Source organism: Rattus norvegicus, chromosome 4 (genome assembly GCF_021556685.1).
Source record: "Rattus norvegicus strain SHRSP/BbbUtx chromosome 4, alternate assembly SHRSP_T2T, whole genome shotgun sequence".
In the NCBI taxonomy this organism is placed as follows: domain Eukaryota; kingdom Metazoa; phylum Chordata; class Mammalia; order Rodentia; family Muridae; genus Rattus; species Rattus norvegicus.
Window position 1 is genome coordinate 177,397,268 of NC_141537.1, and position 27,935 is coordinate 177,425,202.

General features: G+C 45.4%; 2 protein-coding genes across 19 annotated transcripts in view; one reads left to right on the plus strand and one right to left on the minus strand.

Annotated features, from left to right (window-relative positions):
* Pyroxd1 (pyridine nucleotide-disulphide oxidoreductase domain 1) overlaps positions 1-3,351 on the plus strand; it is a 16,276-nt gene extending 12,925 nt beyond the window's left edge. The window contains exons 10-12 of one of the 2 annotated variants that reach the window (XR_015685500.1): positions 92-214; positions 2,107-2,244; positions 2,882-3,351. Coding sequence is in view for 1 of the 2 variants with exons in the window: in NM_001004234.1 (NP_001004234.1) it covers positions 92-214; positions 2,107-2,244; positions 2,882-3,130 (510 nt within the window). In the remaining variant the exon portion in view is untranslated. 2 annotated transcript variants of the gene reach the window in all.
* Recql (RecQ like helicase) lies at positions 3,268-27,863 on the minus strand. 17 transcript variants are annotated; one of them, NM_001446326.1, is made up of 16 exons: positions 27,804-27,852; positions 25,547-25,594; positions 19,037-19,234; positions 17,719-17,898; positions 15,787-15,893; positions 13,831-14,029; positions 10,340-10,506; positions 9,460-9,541; positions 8,458-8,606; positions 8,253-8,370; positions 7,502-7,640; positions 6,223-6,314; positions 5,118-5,337; positions 4,723-4,852; positions 3,949-4,003; positions 3,268-3,494 (listed from the first exon to the last, which is right to left on the minus strand). In NM_001446326.1, exons 2-16 carry the CDS (start codon positions 25,560-25,562, stop codon positions 3,424-3,426), a joined length of 1,923 nt encoding a protein of 640 aa, NP_001433255.1. In that variant the 5' UTR covers positions 25,563-25,594; positions 27,804-27,852; the 3' UTR covers positions 3,268-3,423. The 17 variants fall into 17 exon arrangements, with proteins under 17 accessions (NP_001433255.1, NP_001433259.1, NP_001433254.1 ...); NM_001446330.1 differs by having other exon boundaries at positions 3,268-3,591; NM_001446325.1 differs by having other exon boundaries at positions 25,547-25,658.
* Between the last annotated feature and the right edge of the window lie 72 nt (positions 27,864-27,935).

Below are 27,935 nucleotides of genomic sequence, written 5' to 3' on the forward strand. Positions count from 1 at the left end.
CGTTTGTTAGTGCGTGCAGGCCTGCCCTGCTCATTAGAATGAAAAGTCCTGTCTGGTTCTGTCATCCTTATGCTAATGAAAAACTGTTTAGTTTGACCTAGGAGAAGATGGCGGCCTGAGAGTAGATGAGCAGATGCGCACGTCACTTCCTGATATCTATGCTGCTGGAGACATCTGTACTGCATGCTGGCCGCCAAGCCCAGTCTGGCAGCAGGTGAGCCTGCATGTAGAACCACGTGTCTGTCAGTCTAGGTCAGCTACTGAGGAGTCCAGTTGTCTGCTCCAGCTTTTCTACTTTAAATCCAAAGCCACTGGAGCAGATTTCTGATGAATAAGGAGATTCCCACGTTAAAATCACTTAGTGTTACAGTAAACTGAAATGGTTTTAATTTATAAAGTTGTAGGCATTAACCGTTCTCTTCTGCTTAACCTGTCCACAGCAATTATATCATTGTCATAATTTGATACAGGGGGGAAAGTAGCTCAAAATAAGGGTACCCCTTATTCTGAATCTCCTGGTTTTACATGCTAACCCACAGTGCAGACTCAATGAACTCAGTTAGGTGTGTCCAACCCATGGCCCAAAGGCTTGTACCCAGGATAGCTATGAATGTAGCCAGACATGAAGTTTTGAACTTAGTTAAATATTATGAAGTGTTTGTGATCCCTTCAAATCCTCGTCACTCAGCTCTCCTTTATGACCTCTGGAGACAGCGTCGGGCTGTCAGAGGTCAGAGAGACCTGCCAGGTAGTTCCAGTGCTGTGGCTTTGTAGGCTCTTCTGATGCCATCTGGCTGTGCTGTGCTCTGCTGCTCTATAGCAGACTCTGTGTCATCAAACCCTACAGAGACTGAGTACAAGCAGACACTGTCTTCTGGACATGCCCAGAGCTCAGGCTGCGGCTGGGATCTGTACAGGAGGTGCCCAGAGCTCAGGCTGCGGCTGGGATCTGTACAGGAGGTGCCCAGAGCTCAGGCTGCGGCTGGGATCTGTACAGGAGGTGCCCAGAGCTCAGCCTGCAGCTGGGATCTGTACAGGAGGTGCCCAGAGCTCAGGCTGCAGCTGGGATCCGTACAGGAGGTCAGCATTAGGTACACATCCCACATGGGTACACAGATAGAGGGAACCGATCGCTTATAGCCAGCCTGTCCTCCCAGTAGCCGTGGGGCAGAGTTAGTGTTTATTTCAGGTGAAAAAGCTGAAGCTGAGACAAGTTAAATACGTAAACGCTTTATTAGTACTCTCCTGTCACTCCCAATAGTACGATTTCTGTCTTGTATCAGGAGAGTAAAAAAAAAAACAACATGAAAACCTCTGCAAAGTGCAATGAAAACATAATAAAGGAGAGACAAGCACTGTCATAAAGAGGTTGAGGCCTTGTGAGAGTCGGGGCCTGAAGTCCACCTGTGTCTGTCTGACCAGAGTCCGCTCAGAGGCTTCACTGTCACCAAGAAGCAAAGGCCTGGGTATACGACAGACTTTGGAGTAAAGACTGATGACATTTTGTCCCACTTCATAACACCTAAAATCCTCATTCTATTAGTGAAATTAATCAGATATACAGTTGGGTTATTATCCCTTCATGTTTGATGCTAGAATTAGCGAATACCATCTTGACTGGTGTCCACTTGTGACCACTAAAGATAACACTAGCTAGAACAAACCCCAGACTCCCTGGAAGTACACTTAAGGGAATTTATAAGATTGAAACTTTAGTGCAGAGGAAGTAGTTAAAGTGGGTATAAAAGCTCTTGCCACAGAAGTATGAAGACCAGAGATTTGAGTTCCTTGAATCCGTGTAAAAGCTGGACTCAGCACAAGCTACTATAACCCAGTTCTCCTGCTGTGAGGTGGGAGTCCCTAGGGAGTCAGGAGGCCAGCTAAGCCAGAGTACTCACTGGGAGAACCACAAAGTAGACCCCACCTCAGACAGAGTGGAAGTCAAGGACTCAAGGCCTCTACTGACGTTCCTGTGTGCACCATAGCATGGGTGTACCCCATTCCTGCTCACGAATGTGCCCCCCCCCACACACACACACACACACACCCTCTCTCCCCCCCTCTCTTTCAGATGATAACCAGAAGTACCATTTCCTACTGTTTCAGATGAGACTGTGGACGCAGGCACGGCAGATGGGGTGCTATGCAGCCAAGTGCATGGCTGCAGCTACTATGGGGCATCCTATTGACATGGACTTCAGCTTTGAACTGTTTGCTCATGTCACTAAATTTTTTAACTATAAGGTAAGTGGTAAAGGGAATGGATATCCTTTTGACTTGAAAGTATGGCAACCTATAGTTCCAGTGATGTCAAGAATGCTATTTCAAGGACGGGAAAGATGACTCTGTGATTATTGCTAATCTTGAGAAGACCTGAGTTCAGTTCCCGGTTCCCACTTTACAGTTCATAGCCACCTACAACTTCAGGGGATCTAACACCCTCTTCTGACCTCCATGGGCACCTACACACCCATGGCACGAGCACACACACACACGCGCGCACACGCACGCACAGACACACCCATTTAATCTCTAAGCCATGAGTCTAGGAAAACATGGGCTCATTTTGTGTAGCTCGTTCATGAGACAGCTCTAACATTCATAAAGATTTCATCCACATAGATGTTCTACTTTTATTAATGTTAAAACTATTAATGATGAATATAGTCACTGGCTGTTTTTTAATATGACTGTAGGCTGCATGGCAGTCTTATCTACATAGTTTGTTCATGCCATTTAAATGCTTTCTTTGGGCCCCTCCCACTGTAACTGTAAGGAATGGTTTTTCTGTCTACATTGACATGGCCTAGATAACTTGGACACTGTTATCTGTGGGAGTTGGAGGGAGCTGCTCAGAAAGACGATCTCCATTCTGCTTCAGGTTGTGCTGCTAGGCAAATACAACGCACAAGGCCTGGGTGTGGACCACGAGTTAATGCTGAGGTGCACCAGGGGACAGGAGTACATCAAAGTCGTCATGCACAACGGACGCATGATGGGAGCTGTCTTAATTGGTGAAACTGACTTGGAGGAGACATTTGAAAATTTAATTTTAAACCAAATGGACCTTTCATCATACGGGGAGGATCTGCTAAATCCAGATATCGATATAGAGGATTATTTTGACTGAAATTGGAATCTCTTCAGGAATACAAAGCACAAAATACGGAGAAAACATGGGAAACCGAACAACCACACTGAGTGAACGAGCACTCAGTAGAGAATGCAGAAGCCAGATTCCAGGTTGGAAAGAAAGAAAGAAAATAATCCTTAGGATGGATCCATTTAATGACTGATTTGCAGATGAACACTCCTAGTACACAGTTGACAATAAACCTTGACTCATACAAAGCACCAGATCCTTTGTTTGCCTGAACATCATAGTAAGGCTGGGGTTTCAGGAGGCTTGCTGTCTCGGTTTACTTAGATCAGAGTGCAGATTGTGCAGAGCCTTCTTGCTGATACATTCATTACTGTCGACTTACTGTTTCTATCTGAACAAGAACAGCAGCTTTTCTCACCAGAAGTCATCCACATTGCTCAGCTTAAAATGTCACCCACTTGGAAAGGTGAGCCCATGTCAGCATAGTACTGCTTTAAAGGAGAGTCACGTCAGAAGATAACAGCTAGTTACAGCAAGGCAAATGGGCTTACAAAAGCTACGTGGACTTAATGTCAGATATATCATGTTTAGACAACTTTACATGAAAGTTGTACTTCTCATTATTATGTAAGTAAGCTCTGAAAATAACAGCTTTATATGTATAAAACATAAAGTTGTTTCAAAAATTATAGCTGATTATAAAAGTGACCCACACATAAACACACATAAGCAGTTACATTGTGTCAGATTAAGTAACACTCAAGCATCATGAAGTTTTCTTTTCTTAGCGCCTGTGTTCTTAGAGCCAGATGGCTGAAGCCTGTTTTTAGACTTCTGGAAGTTACCTGAGCTCTTTTCTTTCCCCTTTGAATCCACTTCACAAGCTTCAGGTGACGCAGCCTGCAACAGAATGACAAAGTGGTACCCTGGTAACCAACCTTCAGCCACACAGCTTTCTCATGAGCTTAGCAGTCCCAGAACACCCCCTCGGAATCATCAACTCCTTAAGGGACCTGGTTCCAAGCTACACATTTCTACTCAAATATGGGCAACTGTCTTTAGTAAAGGAGGATGCTGTAAAGGGAGAGCCCATGCCAGCATAGCAAGCACTCTGAAGAGGGCATGCAGTTCCCAGAGGCTGCCACAGCACTCAGTTAACGGGCTTGCTGCCTCTGGGAAGCAGACTTGGTTTGGACAGCTTGACTTGTTTATAGTGTACCTATATGCACACCATCGATGTCAGAAGACAGTCCACAGAAATAGGTCCTCTCCTCCACTAGAGGGCAGGAATCAGTCTCAGGATGGAGCTCTGGTTTTCAGGGTCACAGAAAGGACTTCTATTATTAAGCCACAGTAGTAGAATCCAGCAGACTTCTTAACCAGAACAGATTCCATCCAGTATTACAAGGGAAGTATCTCGTGGGACTTAATCTGCAGTCCTCACATTCTAAGCGGTTACAGCCCCCCACTCTACACTGGGCCAGTCTAAAGCCCTGCACACTTATAAAATCAAAACATAGGAAGAAAACTGACATCATTTGTGTCTAACCAAACCTAGTAAAGAACTACAGAAAAGCCCACAGGCCTCAGGCACACACTGAAAATGAATAGCCAGTTACCCTAACGCTGCTCTGTGTGGACCTCTTCACTTGCATAGTGACAGCATGGCCTTCGTTGCTAAGAAGACTAGCTCTGGGTCCCACCTTCAGATACGAGATGGTAGCATAAGCCGTGAAGCTGTAGTCTTCCCTGTGGAAAAAAAGAGCCACAGAAAACTTGAAGGAGTCACAGAAAATATTTTTAAAACATTGATCTAAGAAACACTAGACCAGCACAAAGACCTAGTTAAGGAACTAGGTTGGGGTTTGTTTTAACCTTCTTGACTTTGTGATCAAAGTCTAAGAATTAGATAAACTGTTTCCTATAATGCTTCACATCAAATAACTGTGAAGCTGTTCACTTTGCTCCAATTACAGTGGAAGAAACAGACACAGAAGACAAATGGGCTGTGTACTTGAGATACTGCTGCAGGAGAGCATGTACGATGATTTTCTCCAGGTCTTCTCGGGGAAGGGCTGGGACAGCAACGCCAGCCACTCTGAACTTGGCTGCTCCCTTTCCCATCCAAGCATCAATCAGCTTCAGTGGGGTGAGCTTTTCATTCAGTCCTTCTGCCTGCTTCAGAATCTTGATCAGGGCTTGGCAGTGCTCGGTTATATTCTTTTTCTCAAACGCTGCAAGGACAGACATGGTGGGCAACTGGGATCTAAAGATGAGGGCAGGAAGCCACCTCTGCTTTAACTGGCTCAGTAAGCACGACAGGCCCCTTACACATATTTTTTTTTTTTAAATGTGCTCAGAATTAAGACCAGGGTGTTGTTCCTCAAGGCTCTATCACCAGATCAAATTCTGTCCCTAAAACACATGTAAGGATCGGGGTGATGTAAAGAAAATGACCTGACTATCAAAGACCAAAGTGTGCCCTGGTAACAAGTGTCTGTCAGCTGTCACTGGAAGGTGAGCACTGCAGAACCAAGTGCTCTTCCCTTTCTTACCTCATTCTGATCATCATTCATTCATACTGTGAGAGCCAGGCTGGGCTCCTAGAGAACATCCTAAGTCCAAGGCCCCAAGTACTGGGCTTAGCATCCTGACTTACATGCTGGACCCATGTCAGTGTGGTCTCTGTAAGACAGCCTTCTGAACTAGTAAATGAGCATCTGCAGCCGTCAAGTTAGTGCAGAGACCATCCACTGAACCATCGGAACCGTGGTCAGTCCAGCTTCTCAAGAACACAGCACAAAACACGGAACCCTGTACTGTGAGAAGCCACTGACCAAGACAGACTGTGAAATACTAAGGATTGTCTTTCCTTATGTAACAGTATTTCTATTTAGAGGAACTCTAACATTTCTTTAAAAATGTGCTGCCTCCAGGATAGCAATATAAAATGTGTCATACACATTTGACCTAGCTTTGTTTTTAATGATTTGTATCACTTTTGAGTCTGTTAATTCTTATCAGTTTGTCTTTTGAATCTGTTTGGAGAGTCTAACCTTCCCAATGAAGCCCTCACTGCGTTTAGCCTCTCAAGAGCCTAAAACAACAAACAAGCTTACAGTCGTCTTTACAGCAGTTGTCACACATTTTGTTACAGGCGTCTGCATTCCACACTTCATCAAAATGTTGGGCTATTAACGCACGGCGACACCTGCAGACACACGGGAGAGAAGTTACTCATCTCACCAAGTATTCAGACTCTGCTCTGGAGTACATATATATCCTGTTGGCTTTCTACTGCTGCCACAGGAGTCCCACAGATGTAGTGACCAGGACCACACAAGTGTTTTATCTCACCATGTGTACAAAACATCTTAGTGTCGGGTTAGGGATTTAGCTCAGTGGTAGAGCGCTTGCCTAGGAAGCGCAAGGCCCTGAGTTCGGTCCCCAGCTCCGAAAAGAAAAGAAAAAAAAAAAAAATCTTAGTGTCAAAGTAAAAGTGATGGCAGGCTGGATGTTTCTGGAAGCCCTAACCTCTGTGCCCTTAATACTTTCTAGAGTATTTCTGCCCATACTCCTTGGTTCCTGTCCCCCTCCACCCTCAGAGCCATCAACTGTGAGCTCAGTTTTCTCTCAGCAAACTGACCTCTCTACTCCCTCAGCCACTTAAGGACCCTGACTACAGTGGACCCACGAAGGAATCTCAATTGTCTCCTGCTCTACCAGCAGTGCGAGAGCCACTGCTACAGAAGTGGTCGGCCTCACTGTAAGGAGACTGTCTTGATGATGAAGTACGTTCTTATAGTTTAGGCTAAATCTGAAAACAGTCTCCTGGACCATTAAAGAAATTTCCACCTTCTCCTTTCCTTTGACTACTGAGGCATCAGGTGGAAAGCAAATACCATTTTATCACTGGCAGGTCACTGCCAGCACTTCTGAGCTCTCTGTGTGACAGGTAATAAGGCACAGGATGGTCGAGGCCCAGGGCCTCTGGGCCCTGAGTGATGTAAGCAGAGACTGCCATGTATTTCCTAATGAGAAACTTGATCCCGCCCTGGACTAGTCAGTGACTCATAACCAGGGTGAATGGACTTGTCTGAACTTCAGTCCGAAATGCCTAGCTTCCCGGATGCCTTTTCCCAGTCACTATACACAGCTAAGCAGCAGAGCCAGGAAAGGGGCTTCTTGATGCATAACCTTCAACAGCCTGGCCTTGGGGACCCCTAACAGACAGTGTCTCTTTAAGATGAAGGCAGGAGGGGCCCAGGGCTGGCCCACTGTAGACGCCTGCATTTCCAGTGTTCTCCAGCAGTGCACGCAGCTGCCATACCACACAGCACACAGTGCAGGGAGGCAGGGGGCTCACACAGCACACAGTACAGGAAGGCGGGGGCTTACTTGCTGATATTCTGGCAGTATGACACCATCTCATACAGCTTCTGCTGTCCCACATTCTCCATGACCACCATCGAGCTGATCCTGAATATGTCTCCGAAGCCGTAATACAGAATACAGTCTGCTCTCCAGTCATCTCGACCTGTGCTTTGAGGAATTTTGGGATTGCGTCATTGCTTTTAAAAACCCAGAACATGCAAAAACATGTCAGTTGGCAGAAAGAGCTTCACAATGGAGCTGTAAGTTTCCTATGTGAAGTTAATCTGCAAGAGCTACCCTGAGGGGCCGGTTAGATGACTATACAGAGGCTCATCACAGATCAGTTTAAGATAGAAAAACAACTGTCATGAGTAGTTCACTTATTTTGGTTGTACATGTGAATGAATCCACTAAGTAAAAATTTCAATGGCAGACATGAACATATTTTACAACACACAAGAAAACAATTTTTAAACCTAACAGAATGTAAGAATAAGTATAAATATGACTTTAAAAAAGACTCGTTCTAAAAATTAGTACCTAAAAACAAGTATTAAAAGTCAGGATTCTGGTAAGGGGGTTGGTTGGGGAGGGGAACACCTTTATAGAAGAAGAGGAGAGGGATGGGATAGGGGGCTTATGGACGGGAAACCAGGAAAGGGACTAACATTTGAAATGTAAATAAAAAATAACCAATTAAAAAAACAACCCTCAGGATGCTTAAACACGTCCTCGATAAAACCTCCTGAGATTACTCCTGGTCGAACCTACATACCGGCACGCCCACTCTCTTGGTAGTAATTCTCCATGGATTTGCTCATTGAATGATGGATGACAAACCTCACGTCAGGCTTATCAATTCCCATGCCAAATGCGACTGTTGCCACTACCACCTAAAATGTGTTAATATTTGGTCAGTTAGTTAAGTCATTTACATATTTTAAGGGTAGATCAGGCTTTCCCAGACTGCATATGCTAACCTGAAGCTCATTGGCTGACCACTGCGTGTGAACCTTGGTCCTGTCCTCCGGCTCCATGTTGGCATGGTAAGTGCCTGCACGGACCCCCAGCTTCTGTAAGCTAATGGTGACTTGTTCAGAGTCTTTCTGAGAAAAACAGTATATGATTCCTGAGGTAAAAGATGGCCAAGTATTAGATACATATGCAGGTCACATTTGCTGGGAGTTTACTGTGTAACAGGCTCAAGACAATGAACAATTACAAGGCAGAAAGGGGAAAGGAGTCATAAAGTCCCAAGCCTCTGAGCACATACCGATTGGTGGGCATAATCCTAGGTTGATATACAGCTTGTCAGAAACATAAAAGAGCCATACCAGCTCATACCAGCTCATACCAGCTCATACCACCTGGGGTTCCCAAGACCTCTGCTCTCTGCAACTTTATCCCACTACACAGCACTTCTTAAACTGATGGAAGTTCCATAAGATGATGTGAAGACTGGGTTTGAATAATCTGCCTTGGTGTGGTTCAACTTCCCATCTCCAGGAGTAGCCATAGCAAAAGGCTGTAGGCACACCCTCCAGGAGGGACAAACAGCCGCATACCATTACACTCTACAAACAACCTTGAGGACAGTGCTGAAGGGATACTAGGCTTCAGTCTCGCCAGTGAAATCCTTAGTCCTGGAACTCAGAAACAGATGCTCCCAACTTTACCCCCCTCACCTGGAGAGTATGGACAGCGCCCTTCCTGTGAGGTAATGTGTCCCGTGTCTCTTCAGAATATTGCAGTACCCTACAGATACTAACTTGTCAACAATACTCAGCATTGCCATCCACTCCTCAGGAGGCAAAGCAGGCAGCTTGCATTCCAACGAGACACGGATGTCACAGACAGCCTACTAGACCAAGTGAATGGATCTGACTTCATCTTCTGGTGTCAGTCATCTATCACTGGAGGGATCATGTCATTTCATAAACTCTATGAAAAGGTTCCCCAAGTTGATCTGCTTTTAGCATTACCTGACTTTCCTTTGTACCGTCCATTAATAAGGTTTGCAATGTTTTCGATAAAGTCTTCAGCACTCGAGGGCTTCTGCCGAACCTGCAAAAAGCTTTCTCATAAAAAAGTAGACTCAGGGGTTGGGGATTTAGCTCAGTGGTAGAGTGCTTGCCTAGGAAGCGCAAGGCCCTGGGTTCGGTCCCCAGCTCCGGAAAAAAAAAAAAAAAAAAAAAAAAGTAGACTCACCAGTGTCATCTAACTTGTACGTGCAAACCACCTCTGAGGTGTGATTCCCTCTCGGGTAGTGTCTCCTCCTGTCACTCTCGCCCATATGACTCATCCCTGCCTGTATCTAGCCTGTCTCCTTGACTTTCAGATCATAATCTGCCGGAGACGAGGAGGCATATAAACAGCAGGTAACTTGTGAACATGGGGGTTTTTTATTGTTTGATGCTTTAATAAAACCATGAAGCACAGTATGGATGTAATGACAATGCAAAGATTACATCTGTCCTTAAAACAGATTGAAAGGATTTGGAAAGCCACTGGGAGATTTTACCTTCAAGTATCAGAGAAACCCACATGGGAAATACTGGCAAACTCATTAGTGTGTGTTTATAGTTTCATTACTCAGTCACACAGATATCACCCCTCCTTGCTCTCAATCCTGTGCAAGAAAGAATTTAGCAAATATACCCTATTCGCTCATATTGTATAAAAAAAGACGGTATCATTTATCACAGCATTGTTTTCTATTCAGCCTAATGGAGATTATGCTGTACAAGTCACAGAGAAACTAAAGCACTACTTTACTAATGTCCTAATAATTACTTTATGACATTAGAACTGTTTATACTGTCATTATGTCATAAACACAGTAAAGAAGTATAACCTGTGTACCTCATAGTAGAGATTTGGTCTGTTGAAAGACGCTGTAAATGTCAAACATTTCTCCACACATAGGATTTTCTGTGCATCCTTCAAAACATGGTTGGTTGCTGTTGCTGTCAGCCCAATCAGTGAGATGTTGGGAAACTGGCGCTTCAAGATGCCGAGTGCTTTGTAATCTGAAAAAGATGACAATGGTCTGTCTGTCCCTCAGAGAAAGAGTAAGTCAGATCCTTAACAGCACAGATTGACAGCCACCTTGTTTTACTTGCAGACTTGGCTATAACAAATTTGAAGGCTTGGTGCTTCCTGAACTCAGAAGTTTTGCTGCACTTTTCTTCAGAAATAATGTTCTTGACAGAGGTCACATTCATTCCCTATGAAAGCAGGTGTTATGCAGGTCGTTACTCTTGACCGAAACATTGCTGGCAGGCCATTCAGGCTCAAGAAACTCACATGACTGAAAAGGCATCTCTATGAGGTTATGTAAGTAAGCAATTAGTGGGAGAAGGGAGGCTCTCCAATAGTGTAACTGCCTATAAGTTCTGCCCAGGACTCCAGCATTCATGAGTCACTCATGTACCTATAAGTAATGAAAGTCCCATCACTTTACCAAGCTGGACTTGTCCTTACCTTCTCTATCTGGGGTAAATAGCAATGATAGCCCCAGTAAAGGTCATGCAATAAGGAACACTAGGCATGCTGTCAAGCTCTGCACAACGGGCTTACAAGACAGTGAGATAAGGGGTTGGGGATTTAGCTCAGTGGTAGAGCACTTGCCTAGCAAGTGCAAGGCCCTGGGTTCGGTCCCCAGCTCCGAAAAAAAAAAAAAAAGAAAAAAAAAAAAAAAAAGACAGTGAGATAATCAGAACACTTGACTTGCAAACAGCTAGAAGAAGCCATCAATCATCTGTGTGGCTGTCAGCAATCCTACCACCTGGTACCATTCAGAGTATCAATTCAGAGCAGAAGACAAGTAGTGGTAAAGCCACTTTGGGAAGAACCTGCTTCCAAGACACCATTCAGACTCGTACCTGCCACACACACCCAGTCATGACAAGAGTGGTCCTTCATACCCCTTCAGTACTTAAAATGTCTGGAAGAAACTGATAAAGAAATGTGGTAGGAAATGCTAGGTGTCAAGAGAAAGCCCTGTGACCACCGAGGAGAGCGTGACTGCCTAGGGAGTTGTAGATTTCAGAGATGGCATTTGTGTCAGGTCTGGAAGACTACAAAGAAGTTCACTAACCAGGTCAGGAAGGAGCACAGCACACAGCAGTACCAGTCACTGTGAAAATTACCCAGCACCATTCAGGGGAGTCAGATCACAGGGTATGGTCTACTGTCCAATCCATTCAGGAATTTTACTTCCCAGAATTCGTTCCATGTACAGTAGCAAGTGCTGCTTGTCTCTGAACATCTTCCTACAAGTTCTAGCCAACCTGGTCTCTTCCACTCTTCCTTGGACTCCTCTCCCAACACAAGCTTTGACAACCAACACTGGCTCTGCTAGGGCCTTAGCAGGCTCCACAGATGTTACACTGAGGTCACGGTTTCACAGAGAGCTCTTCCCCACTTCGAGCCCCTTGATACTTTGTATGACCCTCTCAGCTCTGGTTTGTCCTTTGGTGCTCAGAAAAGTACTGAGGTCACCACTGGTCCTCCAGCTTTCCCCTTCTGACTTCCCTATGCTCAGTTCTTCCTTCAGCTGTGCAGAGCCTGCCTTATAATCAATTTACAAAAGTCCTGTCACTTTCAGTCCCTCTGACTTCTGCCTGCATTCTCAAGAAGGCCTCCTAAGAAAGCAGACTTCCTGGAAGCTGTGAACAACACAGCCAGCTGATTGGACTCTGATAAGGTTCAAGGGGTCACCACACAAGTCGAAAGTCAAAGAACACACAGGCTCTTGTTCCAGAAATCAGCCTTGGCTAGCACTGCACAGACTATGCTGGAACAGGCAAACACTGGATGAAGGGAATCCTATCTCAAGGCCCACATCAGATGCCTGCAGTGCTGAGCTGCAGTGACAGCATGGATAAGACAAAATCACTGGTTGCTCAACTGAGTTCCATTCTCAGGACCTACATGTAGCTCAGTCCAGTCCAGGGAGCCAACACTCTGGCCTCCTCAGTCACCAGGAACACAAGGTGGATATACACACACAAAGGCAAAACACTCACATGTAATATATATCTATCTCAGTCTTTGGGCCATAAGATCCTGTCACTAAAGAAATGTAAAAAAAAGAAAGATAAAGACAGATGGAATAAAACTCTAGAAAACACTAGTATTTAAGGAAAAAATGAAACATACAAAAAATTGGAAAGTAAGAAATTCACTTCCTTTCATGTGTTTGTTTCACGATGGTAAGCAAGCAAGGGAGAAGGTAGGACTACCGGAAGGATTGGACAGCTAAAGGGCTAAGTGGCTACTGATGGGAAGCTGATCTGTGGTACAAAGCCGCACAGCCGTGTAGACAGCAGGGAAGGGACCCGTCCCACCTGATGTGGGCTAGTAGAAGGTGACAGTCCAGGACAAATGCAGCAGAGACCATGACGACAACCTAGAGACTGCCCGGGGAAAACATGGGACCCATGATAGATGAACAAGCTGACCCAGAAGTCCTTGAGAGTGAAAAGTCACAGAAGGAAAAGTGGGCTAGGTCAGGGGATAGGAATTGTAAATTAAAACTTGTAGCCAGGTGTGGTGGCACATGCCTGTAATTCCTGCACACTGGAGGCAAATGCAAGTAGATCTCTGAGTGCAAGGCCAGCCTGGTCTACATATCTAGTTCCAGGACTACACAGAGAGCCCCTATCTCAAAAAACAAACAATAACAATAATAGTAATTAATAACGTGTATGTATATATGTATGTATGAGCATGTATGTAGCATTTGTGTATGAGCACATCCATGCAGACGTCAGTGACCACGTTAGGTGTTGGTTCCTTATCTACTTGAAGGCAGGGTCTCTTCTGCTGCTGCTACTGTGCTGCGTACACCTGGCAGGCAGGCTGGCCTGCCAGCTTCCCGGGACCGTCCCTCCCACCTGCACGGGGTGCTGAGTTGCTGGACTCAGCGTCATGGGTCCTGGGGACTCTGCATGGCAATCACTCGCCCTAGCCAAGACTGTTTAATAAAACAAGGCTGAGTAACTTTCTTTAGGGTGTCTTCGGGATTAGGTTGGCAGCTGAAGCATTACTAAAATATCTCATCACACTTGAGCTTCTCGGAGCTGGGTGGTACACTGGAAACCCAGGAAGACGAGAATACCTTTAAAGTCCTACAGATTCCTCAGTGACCAGGAAAGTCAAGAAGGGGTCCGGAGTGCTAGAGATGTAACTGGGGAGGAGGCTTGTCTCTCACGGGTAACAAGTGGCTGAGATGCTGCACTAATGAATGGAGGCAGAGGAAATGAGCACCGACTCCATGAGTGGACAGTGAGCAGAGGCAGGCCCGCCTACCGCGATCAGCAGATGGAGAAGTAACCCCACATCCGTACCCGGCCTGAAGTCATGTCCCCACTGACTGCAGCAATGCACTTCATCCACCGCCACTCCAGTCAGTCTCCCGGCCTCATAGGCTTTCTCTAGCCTCGACATGAACATCTTGCTTTTTGCAATTTTCTCTGGAGTCACATAAATCAGCTTTAAGTGGGAGTTTTTATTCATCATTTCAGTGTGCACACATTTTACATGTTCCTATGAAAGACAGAGTAGACACTCAGAGCAGAGTCAAGTCGATGGACCATGATACTAAGTGAAAACCAGTGTTCATTACTAAAAGGCAACAGAAGAGCAGTAGCCTGGGGCTCTTCCAGAAGCAGATGCTGGCTCACTAAAAATGAAGCCCCATCCCCGGGTAAGCCATGACAGCTGTGCCCTAGTGATCCACATCCAGAGTGCTGAAGATAAAAACTAGTCACTTGGCAAAAAAGGGAAGAGTCATGAATATGTCAAGATTTTCCAATAAACAATGTGTATAATTTTAAGTTGTTAATAATAAAACCCAAAATGTGAACCAAATACAGTAGCTGTGGCCATACAAATTCACTCATTAAATTTATAATTATACACCCATGGACAAAACCATTTAGCTGTTTTAATTATAGCTAATTTAATGAAGTTATCAAATACTCATTTAAATATGTAGACTCTTGGGTACACTTACCATTAAATATTATAAGTATTAATATTTTAATCAGAATGCTAAGTGTTGCATTGTGCTTCACTTTTCTCTTCATTAGAGGTGCAGGGCCCAGCAAGATGGCTCAGCAGGCCAAGGAGCCGACCTGACTGCCTGAGTCAAATCCTCAGGAGGGTCCACATGGCAGGAGAGTGAGTCCTACTCCCTGTCCTCTGGCCTCCGCCTGTGTGTGCACTGTGGCATGTTCACGCCCTACTCCACTGACACACAAGTCAGTTTAACAAGTAAAACAACAATACAAGTTATACACTGAGAAATGTACAGTTAAACATGTGGCCTGGATTTGTTCATATGAATAAATCAAGGGGTTACGAGGATTGATGGAGAATGGCAACCACTTGTGTATTCCATAACTTGTGAATTCCATAAGAGAATTTATAAGGAACAGCCTGGAAGTGGTCTGTCCTGCTGATAAGGTAAGACAGTCTGTCCCCACACACACGTGTGCTCTTAGTGACTCGTCTTCTGTATTAATGGATTGCACAATGAAAGATCCTTCCTTGCTAGTGTGTGTGTGTGTATGATGCATATACACATGTGTCCATGTTTACATGGAGTCACGTCAGATCAGAGTGAACTTTCCTTCTTTATATGCCCCACCTTACTTTTCTGAGATACAATCTCTCACTGAGCCATGAGCTCATCAATTAAACCAGGCCGGCTGGTCAGCAAGTTCCAGGGAGCTTCCTGTCTCTACCTCCCCAGCTCCAGGAACACAGGCAGGAGCCACTATCATTCAGTTTGCACATAGGTCCCCAAATTAAACTCAGGTTGCCCTCACGCTGCAAGCACTACCCACTGAACCATCTTCCCAGTCCCTCCTTGCTTTATACTACATAACAAACATGTTAGCAGATGCGCCCTCAGAAGTCTAGACGGGAGAAAGGCTGTCATGTGGAATGCAGTCTCCATGAGCACCAAGCGCTGGGCTGCTGTGGGACCGAAGCAGTACCTAAGGGAATAAGCTTGCTGCTTCTAACAAGGTCACAAGGACAGTGAGCCCAAACCCTACGACTTCCTGTCTCGTGAGGTACTGAGCTTTCATGGATTGCTTTTATCTTTATAAGTAAAAAAGGCATTGTTAATTCATGGGGCATACAAAAATAGTGTCCAGAGCTAGCTGTGAGCAGAAGCCCCAGGCTCATAACATGGTATTTAGAGTTTATACCTTACCGGACACTCAGATGCAGGTGAGGATCCCACATCAGTTAAGATTACTTTACATCTGAAACTCCAAACCATGCTCCCATACCTTAGAGCTAGAAGAATTCAACATAGTAGCTGAAATCCCCAACTGTTGTAAAACCATCAGCTGATCTTCCATAAGAGAGATGAGTGGACAAATCACCAGTGTAAAACCTGAGAGAGAGAACAAACCAAACCTACGTCAACTCTCCAAGGCCAGTGCCCTGCGCTGAAGCAGTCGCTCTGCTGCACCGGCCAGGCTGTCACCGCTCAGGCAGCTGCTGGTGCAGATTTACCAACTCAAGGGACGTGACGGGCAGGACAAATGGCCAAGGAAGATGACTGTAAGGCAAGTGAAGTAAAACACAAGAACCACTGTGTGGGGAGATGGCTGGGCAGTTAAGAGCTGAGTCTCACACAGGACCAGGATTCAATTCCCAGCACAGAGATTCACAACCATCTGTGGCTCTAGTTTCAGGAGCTCCTCCTCTGAGCTCAGGCATGTGGACACAGACGTACACTCATACATAAAAACTCAAATAATAAGTACGTTTTAAAAGAAAACATAAATTTCTACCTTTCTTCAATCCTGCAGAAATACATTTTACTATTTTTAATTTGTTACCCTCTTTAACAACCAGTATAGAAAATCTCAATGAAATAATACACACTAGGCTGTTTTATCAGGGAAAAATTATTCAAAGCTGTCCAAGAGAACATAGCCTGTGGTGCTTAGGATGGCAGGCACATGTGGCCTTCACTTTAACATCAGATCGGTGGCCTGAGTGCAAACCAGTGAGCAGGGCAGTGACTGAAGGAAGTCTTCACGTGCGAGCTGCTGTGTGCTGCTGAAATGACAGTTCCACTTCTACTCTGTTCCTTACAGGCAGAGAGGCAGACTGAAATATACTGACTCACACGGGGACCTTAAAGGGCTCTTGCCCTGTCTGTTACTCTCTTTCTCTTTCCCACACTTTCACCTTCTTCCTCATTAGGGACAGGCACTCAATACACTTAAACAGGTCATGTCCCTATCTGTCAAAAACCAAGATGCCTACAGTGGTCTGAATCCTGAACCCTGAACTCCTTGTTGGAACCTAATACACACTGGGACAGTGCTGACGAGCACAGCCCTTAGGTTAAGAGGATCAGGCAGGAAGGGTGAGGCCTAGGATGAATGTCCCAATAAACAAGGAACAAGGGACTGGCCCTATGATATGAGGATGCAGCAAGAAAGGGCCACATCTGAGGAACAGGTCCATTCCAGACATCGAATCTGCTGCCATCTTGGTCTTGGCCTCCAGGGGCTCCAGAACTGTGAGTGATAAACTTATTACTTATAAATTATCCAGTCTAAGACAGTGTGTTATAGCACATCAGACAGACTAACACTGCTCTCCTTTCCTCATAGCCACTCTTTCCCAGAGTGCCCCACCCTCAGAAGCTCAGCTTCTAGTCACTCACCACCACATTTGCTGTCTGGGTCACATGCCAGCTCTACGTAAATTCATAGCCAGGGTCAAAGACTATTCCCAGCCTCTAACCTAACTTACAGGTCCTGGTTTTGTGTGGTCTTCTACCAGCAGCCATCACAGGTCAGTGACCCTCCCACCTCTCCTAGCCCTGACTATCCTCCAGTGCTTGTCTACCTCAGCTTTCTGCAAGGTCCTCCTCCTCTCAGCCTCAGGTGTCCCTCCGAGCCCTCCTTCCTCCCATGCCACCTGAGAGTGCACACTTCACTTTGGTGGGTTCAGAGGATTTGCATAGTGCAGGCTAGCTCACCTGGCCCAGAGCTATCATCTCACCCCATGCTTCCTCCCGCTGCAGCCCACCTGAATGTCTGTAAGCACCATGAACTCTATACGCCCAGCCCTGACTGCACCCTTTCTCTCCATCCACACATAAGCCTTTTCTCCCATGGAGCCGTGGTAGTGAATACCTGCGACTGATAACAAGTGGGTTGAAAGCAGTCTGCGGACTCACATTAACCGTCACGTACCGTCTGAGCACAGCGCTGGCAGCTGGTAGCACAAGCTCTTCCCTCCTCCTGTGGGCATGACAAGAAAGATGTCCTTTCTCGCCATGGTGGCATTGACAGTCTCCAGCTGCAGAGGTCTGAACTTCTGCAGTTTAAACACATCTCGCAGCACATGTTTTACCTTTCCGGACCATGGGAAATCTACAAAGAGAAAAATAAGCTAAGCAGACTGGAAGGATCAAGACTGACAATAAGATGTGAGCAGCCACTTTCCACATGAAGCTACCAGAATATATACAAATCACACAAGTACATAAAACTTTCAATATCTGTGAGCCACCAAAACATTTACCAGTGTTGTAATTAGTGTAACTAAGTAGTCACAGCAAAGCACAGTGAGCGCTATATGACTACTACACCAGAACCTAACGTAAGCCAGTGCCAGTAACTGAGAATTAGCATGCATGAAGGAGGGCGGTGCTCAGCCAGGCACAGGAACAAGTCAGTGGTGACTCAGGAGTTCAGAGCTGAAACGCCAAGCATGAATGAACTTAATTAAACTCTAGACTCTGGGTGTAAATGTTCTGCATTTAGAGACCAGTACCGAAAAGAGTCTCCACACACATATAAAGTTGTAATTTCTGAAATATTCCATTAAATCATAAATGTTTGTACAACAATGTTAACTGTAAGTAGAGCTGGGTGTTTGCCGGCACACATGTCTGTGTACCATGTAAGTGCTTGACGCGTCAGAGACTAATAGAGTAAGGTGTTGTATACCCTAGAACTGGATTACAGATGGTTGTGAGCCACCATGTAAGCTGGGAACAGATCCAGCAATCAGTGCTCCTAACCACTGAGCCATCTATCGAGCTCTTCACTCAAGATCTTAAGTTAAGCATGGTTTGTTCTGGGCCGGGTGTGGTGGCACATGCATTTAATCCAGGCATTCAGGAGACAGTCGGAGGTCTGTGCTTTGGAGGCCAAACTGGTCTTCGGAAGTTTCACAACAGCCTCAAAGACAAACAACAACAACAAAAACCACAAGGAGTGGGGTCTGTTCATGGCAAAGGGTAGGTCTGGTTAACTTTTTGTTTTAGTTAATGCTGAAAAATCTGGCTCATATTCTTTTTTTTGACACTGATGTTTGCTACTAAGACCATATGCAGAGAAAATAAAACCCCAAATTTCAAGTTTACACATAAAGTATTATAGCGATGAGTAAAGAATGTCTGCCTGCAAGTCCCCCTCACGACAGAGAGCTCCATCTCCAGCATGCACTGATCCACGGGTGACTTCTTTCTAGACTACAGCTGTGGAAGGCAGGAGGCTGGCAAACCTTCTTTACTCCATGCAGCTGGAGACGTGTCACAGTCGCCGCTCGCCTCGGCAGCAGAGTCCTCTAAGCACTGCTTGATTCTCTTTGTCAGGACTGACTTTCTCTGAAGGAGCTCGTGCTGCCTCTCTGTAAGTTCTTGAATCTGGATGTCAACTGCATGGAGCTCACTGGACACAGACTCCAGTTCATCCGTTAGAGCTGGGAGAGGAGAGAGAAGAGAGAAGGAACAGTGTGAGGTCCCTATTGGTTTCTGGGAATCCCTTCTACATTACAAGTCTAAAAGTAGGAGAGCAGAGGGCTAAGGACATGTTCTAGAGACACAGAGACCTGGACTAGTCCCCTTCCCAGCTAAATGATTTCAGCAGAACACCAGCCAACACTCCACTGTCCCCTTCTACCTCCACTGTCCCCTTCTACCAACTGTCCATAATATGCAGTTATTGAGACCAAAGTACTTGGGGAAGTTCAGTGGTTCACACAGGGAATTCTTGACAGGCGCTGGCCAGAAGCTAAACGTATAATAAATGACAGTTGCCATTCTTTTTTTTTTTTTTTTTTTTTTCCGGAGCTGGGGACTGAACCCAGGGCCTAAATCCCCAACCATTCTTATTATGTCATTCTTATTATGTCACACAGAACTGGTCTAACAGTTCCCTAAATCTGCAAGCAAGTCACCTGGCGACTGGCCTCACAAACACCCCCATGTTTGGATTGGTGCAGCGCATGAGAACAGCCTGCCAATCATCACAAGCAAGCTGATGGAATGTGTGAAACAAGGAACAGTGCTGTGCTGACCTGCTCTGCCATACCATGGCTGCGGACTCATGCAGTCCCAGGATGCACTTCCACTGTCCAAGTCAAGTACTGACTCAAGTATCAAGTCACAGGAAGGCTCCTTTCGATACCAAATCAAGGAAGTGAGAGAAATTTTAAAGCTAATGGTACCACGTGTGCTTGAATAACCAGTGTAGATGAATCTCTTCAGGGGATAAAATCTGTGGTCATCATCTGAAGGGAAGAATGAGGCAGCACCAGGCTCTCACTGGGATGCCAGGCATGGGGTCAGGTGCTCCGGCATCTCCCTCATGTCAGGGATCTGCTGGTGCCCCTGTGCCCGTGGGTCAGAAGCTCCTGCAGTTCCTGCTGCAACTTCTCTGTGCTCCTGGAACTCTGGGGTAGGTTTGTTCGCAAATGTATGTGACTGAGGTCTTGGCTCTTCAACAGGACACAGCATCTGGATGTGACAGCACACTGATGCAAGTGTCTCAAGCTGTCCTCCTGAGTTCTAGCTTACCCTTCAGGGTGCAGCCCACACATGCCGGCCCGAGCACATGCCCCCCTCCCATGCTCTGTAACTGTTGTCGCTGCTCTTTCATCTCTGCAGTGCTGACCTAGGACCTCAGGCAGACCACACAAGCATTCCACCCTAACCTACAGCCCGTCCTCCTGTATTCTGAGAAAGGGTCTCTCTGACATACACAGGCGCGCCTTGAACATATAGTCCTCCTCACTCGGCTTCCCTAATACTGAGATTACAGATGTGTGGCATTACACCTAGCTGCCCACATTTTCTACAGATGCTTAATACCTTCCTTCTGAAATCTGCGGTGGCTAGCCCAAGTCTTCCAAAAACTAGGTTACTATGTTACCTGTGCTTCCTACCACTAGCACATCAATTCATAAGGCACACTGCCAGGACCGCAATGGAGGCACCGTATGAAAAGTGAGCTCGAGCAAGTCCAAAGTGAAGGCAAGCACAAAGGGTAAAGCCCATTTTGCCCTCACCATCCTCATGACTCGCTGATCTCTCAGGGAGTTCCTTACACCTAGGTTCTTATTAGTAGACTGAAGAAGAAAAACAATCCAGGCTCAACTTGGAGAAGACTGTGTGACACACTGGCCCGTCTGAAAACGAACAGGATTATTGCAGGGAGCCCTGAGCAGAAACTCGGAGAGAGTTCTAGTTTGCAGTCCCTGTGTGGGTGTGTACTGCTTCTCACGGTGCCTGGGGTACAAATGCATACTGATCCACTGCCAGGGATAAACTGGAGGGTGGTTAGGGCTGGGCAGAGAGAAATCCTGGGAAAGTGAATAGGGTCTGGGGAACGCTGTGTAGGAAATCCACATGGGCATAACTGGGAAGTTACTTGTGTCCTCTGTGGGGGCCCACTAATAATAAATCAAGAAAATGCTAATTCATCTAGTGGACAAAACCATCTGGAAATCAGCCAAGCCCATTCTTGTACAAGGGCAAGAACAAGCTGCCAGTCTTCAGTCCCAACATCCATTCACTGAGATTAATCTGGTCAGCGTCCAGCTTACAGACAGCACATCCTCACTGAGTCTCCTCTGTGGCATCATTCTTAAGAGGAAGACCAGAGTTGACGAGACACTGGGACCTTCTGTGGTGCAAGTACCTCACTCAGTCACTCAGTGTACAGACACCCTGCACATGGGCTCCACCCCGCACACGGGCTCCACCCCACACACGGCCTTCACCCCGCACACGGGCTCCACCCCGCACACGGCCTTCACCCTGCACACGGGCTTGCCTCCTCTGAAACGCTGCCATTTACAAAATGCCTTGTGGACCACATTCATATTTTGCACAAACTACTTCACAGCACAGCACATGAAATTCTAGGGAATTCACTGACCAAATCATGCCCCTCAATGTTTAGAAGTAGCTATCCTGAGAGAGTAACAAAAAGTCATTTCAAAAGATCAGTTATAGTGCCAATATAACCTTATAAAATTATATAATGCACTATAACATTAAAGGGTGCAATAGACACACACACACACACACACACACACACGCGCGCGCGCGCACACACACGCATGCACACACGTCTGCTCCACATCACTGAGTACTGATACCTCTCCTGTAGACTCAATTCACAACAGTAAGAAGCAGGGTTCCTCCTACTCTTGAGAGAGCTGCTAGTTAAACTACCCTTAAAACTAGATCTTGAGGATCTAGGTATCAAGGAGAAGATGCTTCTACCAAGGAAAAGAACAGTTGCTCAAAAGATGGAAGCCAATGGCCTGCCCTCAGACACTAGAAATCAAAGGCAAGAGGCAGCTGAGCTCACTGAGGAAAGTGACCGCGACTACTAAGGGGGAGGTGGGTCACTACCACATGGTAGGACTGTGTCTGAAACAGGGGTCCATGGGACACCTCTCACCATCCCCATATATTTCTATGATTAAGCTATTACACAGTGACAATGGCACCCCTAATAAGCATACCAATAAGGTTAGTCTTCACACAGAAACAAATCAGATACAGCTCACATAGGAAGCTGGAGAAGACAGCTCTGAACACCAACTCTGACCACTGACCACCAAGAATGGGATCTGCACACCATGTCTTTCTCCTGCTCTTTGTGATTTGCCTCTTGGCCAGGCTTGTAGCTTTCTGGTTTTAGTTTCTTAGTTCCTCTCCTATTACCCAAACACCTAACATAAAATACTAGTAGTTAACCTCCTATGTCAGGCTGTGACTGAGATGAGTAAATCAATCTGTGATCTCTCTGGGCGGCTGTACAAGGGAGAGTGTCATGGCACAAGCATGACTGTACCACTGCCTTCATTTGTAAGTTAAGTAACAGAGGCCAAGGGGAGGGACATGCTGTGCTGCCTTAGCCAGGGTGGAACCATACTGACCAGCATCCCCTTCTCTAAGCAGTGCTAGAGAACTGACCTTAGAACTGAAACAGAAAACCTTTCTTTCCGCATCTACATATCTAGATCAGGGTCAGATCAGGGCTAATCACCTTGACATGAACTGCTGTGAGGTAACCTCAGAACAGCCTCCAGAGCCTGTTCTCCTTTAGTTCTCTAAACCTACAGCCAGGCTGTGTGCAAGGACAGTGACAGTCTCCTCCTTCTTCCAAACTGTGTGAGAGCTGAGAGTGGGTCATGTGATAAGAACTAGCAGACCATCTTCAAAGAGATTATTTTGCCTTTGCTCTCAACATTTTAGACCTCTTCTCATTCTGCATGCCTTTCAGACACCTCAGACCTAATCCCACAGACAACATAGAAAGAAGGCTTAACTACTTCCCACGGTCAAGTAAGGGTTAATCACTGCAGTAAATCCTTTCAATAGTCTTGGCACTTCTGCTTCTCTGATCAAATTCTGCCTGACCCAGGTATTAGTGTCAACCCACGCATCAAAGTCAGCACTTGTGACCCCTACACAAAGTCCTGATGAACGAGAATGTATGAAAATCTGGGTGCTGAGACTTTTCTCAAAATGCTACTATTTCCAAAGCTCACCTCTACGACACAGGTCGCAGGAGGTGAGAGCAAACACTCAGTGAATGACATCAACAACCCATGGAGGAGAGCATGGCCAAGAGCACGGGGCGTGTACTGCTACTCCACCTCAAGAGCATGTTGAAGAGAGTGGTTCATACGCCAACCAGTGTTCCTAAATTTGTGGTTCACATGTAGATATTCTAACAATGTGCCAACCTGAAATTAACAAATGATTTCCTCCTACCAAATAAAAGCCACAAGCCAGAGTCAATTTCAGAGGGTGCTTCAAGTATGGGTCAACGAATGGGCAGAATACTAGACAAAATAGACTAACTTCTTAAAATGGATCTGCTCCATTATTTCATTAGCTTTAAACCATAGCCCATGGGAGATCTACAGTCAGGGCAGGTAAAATAGATGTGGAATCCAATCGCACCCACACTGTACCTCTGTTCAGCAGCACCGTTAGTCTCATCTTAACCAAGAATAAAGGATCTAAACAAATTATTACTACTGATTACCAACTTACAGGATGTGAGAACAGACAAAGCCAACACTTAACACTTAGGCAAACTATAACATTGTATGCCTGTTTGTGTGGTGTGCGATGTGTGGTGTCTAGTGATAAAAAACCCTTCTGAATGTTTTTCTAAAAAGAACTCAATCTTGTTTCCCAACTGGTATTGTATGGTAGCATGCAGCAGGCCATAACCACTACACTCCAGAAAAAAACTGGAAAACCACCCTAGTTTAAAAGTTTCCTGCCCTGGCCAGACACCCATCAATCGAACCAAGAGCAAGATGTTATATTTCAGCATAGTCTGAACACGTGAAACCTGCAATGGAGGGAAACACATCACCACAGTGAGAGCTGATCTGGGGAAGGTCAATAACGCACTAACTGCTTCTGTGAACTTAAGGCACTACTCAGAGGGCCATATAAAGATTTAGATCCCAATGGGTCCAATGTAGCACTTTTTATGTTATCAGAGGGGGCGGGGGGACAGACAGACAGAGACAGAGACACCAAAAGGTCAAATAAGGTCAGTTTAAAACAATGTCACATTTCAGGCATTGTGTGAGGAGGGAAGTGGGAGAATGTAAAATGAATAAATTAATGGAAGAAATAAAACCTATTAAATCATAAAAGTTTTAGTACCACATCTGGAGTCTATATTTGTTTTTTTCTAATCACATCCCAAAACCGTACAAATCATTAAAAATGTGGTTGAAAGCTAAGAAAGCTGATGCCGATTCGTGTTCATGCTAACTGGAGCTGTGGGGTTATGAGTGACTTGTATTTTCTTCCTTGTATGTTCTCAGTCTCCTAGACATCAATCAAAAGCATTCTCTGAGCCCTCACGCACTGCTGACGGGAACATAAAATGCAGCCACTGTGCAAAACAGCACCAGCTCCTGGAAACATCAAACACAAAATTACCATTCATCAGTGGGTCCAACTCTAGGTACACTCAAAAGAACTAGAGATAAGGCCAGTGAGAGGTAATGTTTGCTGGGCTTGCCTGATAGCCTGAGGAAAGTGACCTGACTCTGCCCTCTCTACAAATGCTGTGGCACACATATACCTATATTCTCACATGTGTGCGCGTACACACATACACACACACATGGGCATACACGCACGCACACACGCACACACGCACACATACACCTATTCTCACACACACAGACACAAACACAAGTGCACACTTAAAAATCCAAGTTGTCATATTTGGTTAAAAACAATAAAACATCAACTATTCCACAACAAATAAAAAGACACACAAAACATAGCACAGCACATTACATACAACGGAACATCACTGGCATTAAAGGGAAAAAATACTTTATATTTTGACACAAATTACCTTGTAGACATAATGCCATATGAGGTTAGACAAACACCCCTGTGTATAATGTCCCCAAACAGGTCAAGTTCAGAGAGGAAGAACAGTAACTCTCCAGGGTTGGAGGGGGGAAGTACAAGTTTTATGGGCCTGCCCACATGTGGGTGGTGACAAGGTTCTGGAGATGAACAGCAATGGCAGTCACACAGTGCAGACGCTCTGATCACCCATGACCTGTCTGCTTACTAGTACTCACGTGGGAAATTCTGTTGTACATAAAAATAAAGTAGCCTTAACAAAATCATTTCTAGAATCAAGATTTTTCTAACTTTTTATATCAAAAGGCAAATCGAAGTAGAAAAACAGTAATACACAAAGGGTAACCACATCCACTGACCTGGGATGGAAGCCATTCTAAAACTGAACCGGAGATCCAAACGTCCTTCTGAAGTGAGAGAACAAATATGGTAACATGTCCACCAGCAGTACTGTCGAGGTCGGCAGGGGCCCTGTTAGCATGCACGGGCATTAGTGACTGGGCAAAGGGGGTGTCTTCAGGGGCAGAGGCCTGTGCAACGCACTTCCCGTGTGTGCATTACTGGCAGCTAGAACTGTTATGGTACAGCCTGAGTACCTGGGGGAATGGAAGCTCCCCAGTGTTTCTGCCCCACACGAACATGAGCAGTCATCCCAACCACTTCTCTCCCTTTGTTCCTGGAGAGCACCACTGTCAAATGATTCCGGAAGCTCTCTCCATGCCTCCTGGTGGCAATAAACACGTCTTTCTCCACTCTCTTATGTCTTAGTTCTGCTTGCTTTGCCTTTTGGCTTCAGCATGTTCAGCTCTACAAGGTCATGAGTTTAATCTCTAGCACCACCAATCAAACAAAATCAATTATATCAATAATGCTCAGTCAATGAGCATTATTACATACTTTATAGAGCAATATAATTTTTAAGAAATCCTATAGATGTTGGTGCCAAACAGAACAAACAGAGTGTCAACAACACTCCCCGAACAGGCAGAATATTAAATAGTTCCAACGCCAGGATCACATGTGCCTTAGCAACCTGACATACTGATCCTCTATGTCTTTCTCTCTGCCTTAAAAACCGGGGTGGCAGGACTCTTGGCCTCAACTCGCCTGCCTCCCGGGTGCTGAAACTAAAGGCATGCACGGCCGTGCCTGGCGGGACTCATCGTAAAAACAAGAAGTAGGATAGATTTTTAAAAATAAGTGGATAGATGAATAAATAAATAAACCACTTAGCAGTTCACTGTGCACTTGCTTTAGAGAGTTACAGTTAAATGCATCCTTAAAAGAAATTAGTATTCTAAGCAGGTCATTTTCAGAACTTTCTCTCTTTTTTTTGCAGGGAGTTTATTCCATTTCTCTGTAAAATTTGCTCACTTGCAGAGGGGGATGGGGATGGGGAGCACACTAGTACTCTGCTGGCTTAAAAGAATCTGGGACAGTTAAAAGTGGAAGAAAACTTGATTTATATTAAAATTTAATGGTTTAAAGCTTAGGCCTGAATAGTCACTTCCCTGAACTGTTACGAACATTTTTATTTTTGATCAATGACAATTTGTTACCATTACATAAAAACAAAATGAGAAAGCATGTCATATTTTACTTAATATTGTGTTTTTAGTAATTATTTGGGTAGGTTAGTAACCTGCCCAAAATTCCCTTACAAGGACTTAGGTTTTCTACCTGTTTACGTTTCAACTGAGTTTGCTAAGTCACTGTGCGCTCAGTTAGAACACTGGCTTTTATTAGGGGTGATGTTTTAGTTTTCTGGATCAGGAGTCAGGATCTCAGTGTGTCAATAAACTGTTTTGCTCAGTTAATAATCATCTGTCACCATTACATAAAAACAAAGAACATTATATTTTGTTTAATTTTATATTTTTGCTAAATATAAGAGTGCTCTCCAAAGACAGATTGTGCAGACATCTATTCTCACTTGGACTGTTTCCTTTATCGAATTTGTACCCTTCCTGTACAAGGCTGTTAAGACAGACAAGCCTTGATTAAAGAGTAAGGACAAAACTATCGGACATTTAAGGATGGGTTTAAGTCAAGACTCTTCCTTCCTCGTGTATGAGAGCATCTTCTTATCACTTACACTTCCTAGAGTGATAACATTCGGTCTATGGGCTGTAAGATCCTCTAACAGGGCAGAGATTGATACTCTCCACTTTTGTAAACAGCCTAGCAAAAAAGTCTTTTCCAGAACCTGAGAACAGGCTCTCCCTCTTCCCTTAGGAGAGACACGATCTAAATCCATTTCCTCCCACTCTTTCAAATATTTCTTTGGACCTTGCTGCCAAAAACCTGCCCATTGCCCAAATTAGGTAAATTCGCAGCAAAAGATATCTCAGCACGAAATACACCCAAGAACTAATTAAGTTACGAAAAGGTCGGTCAGTCAAAAGCGTGAACCAGGTCGGCGGTCATCAGTGCGGGAAGAAAACGCACGCTAACCCTGAGCGCATCCCTCCACCGCGCCGGCTCCACAGGAGGCAGAAGCACATGCCGCGGCGGCCAGGGCTCCTGAAACCGTCGGCAGACGGCAGAGGCGCCCGGCTCCTAAACCCCCCGAAGACAGCCGCAGCCCCACGCGCCGAAACGGGCGCAGCCACGAACCTGTCAGCTGTTCCGCGTGTAAAAACCTTCCCGCCGCCTCGCCCGCAGCGCCCACCCTTCCGGATCAGCCCCCTCCACCAATCACAAGTCATTACCTTCTCTGATTTGCTGTGTGGTGCGGCGTCCAGGCGC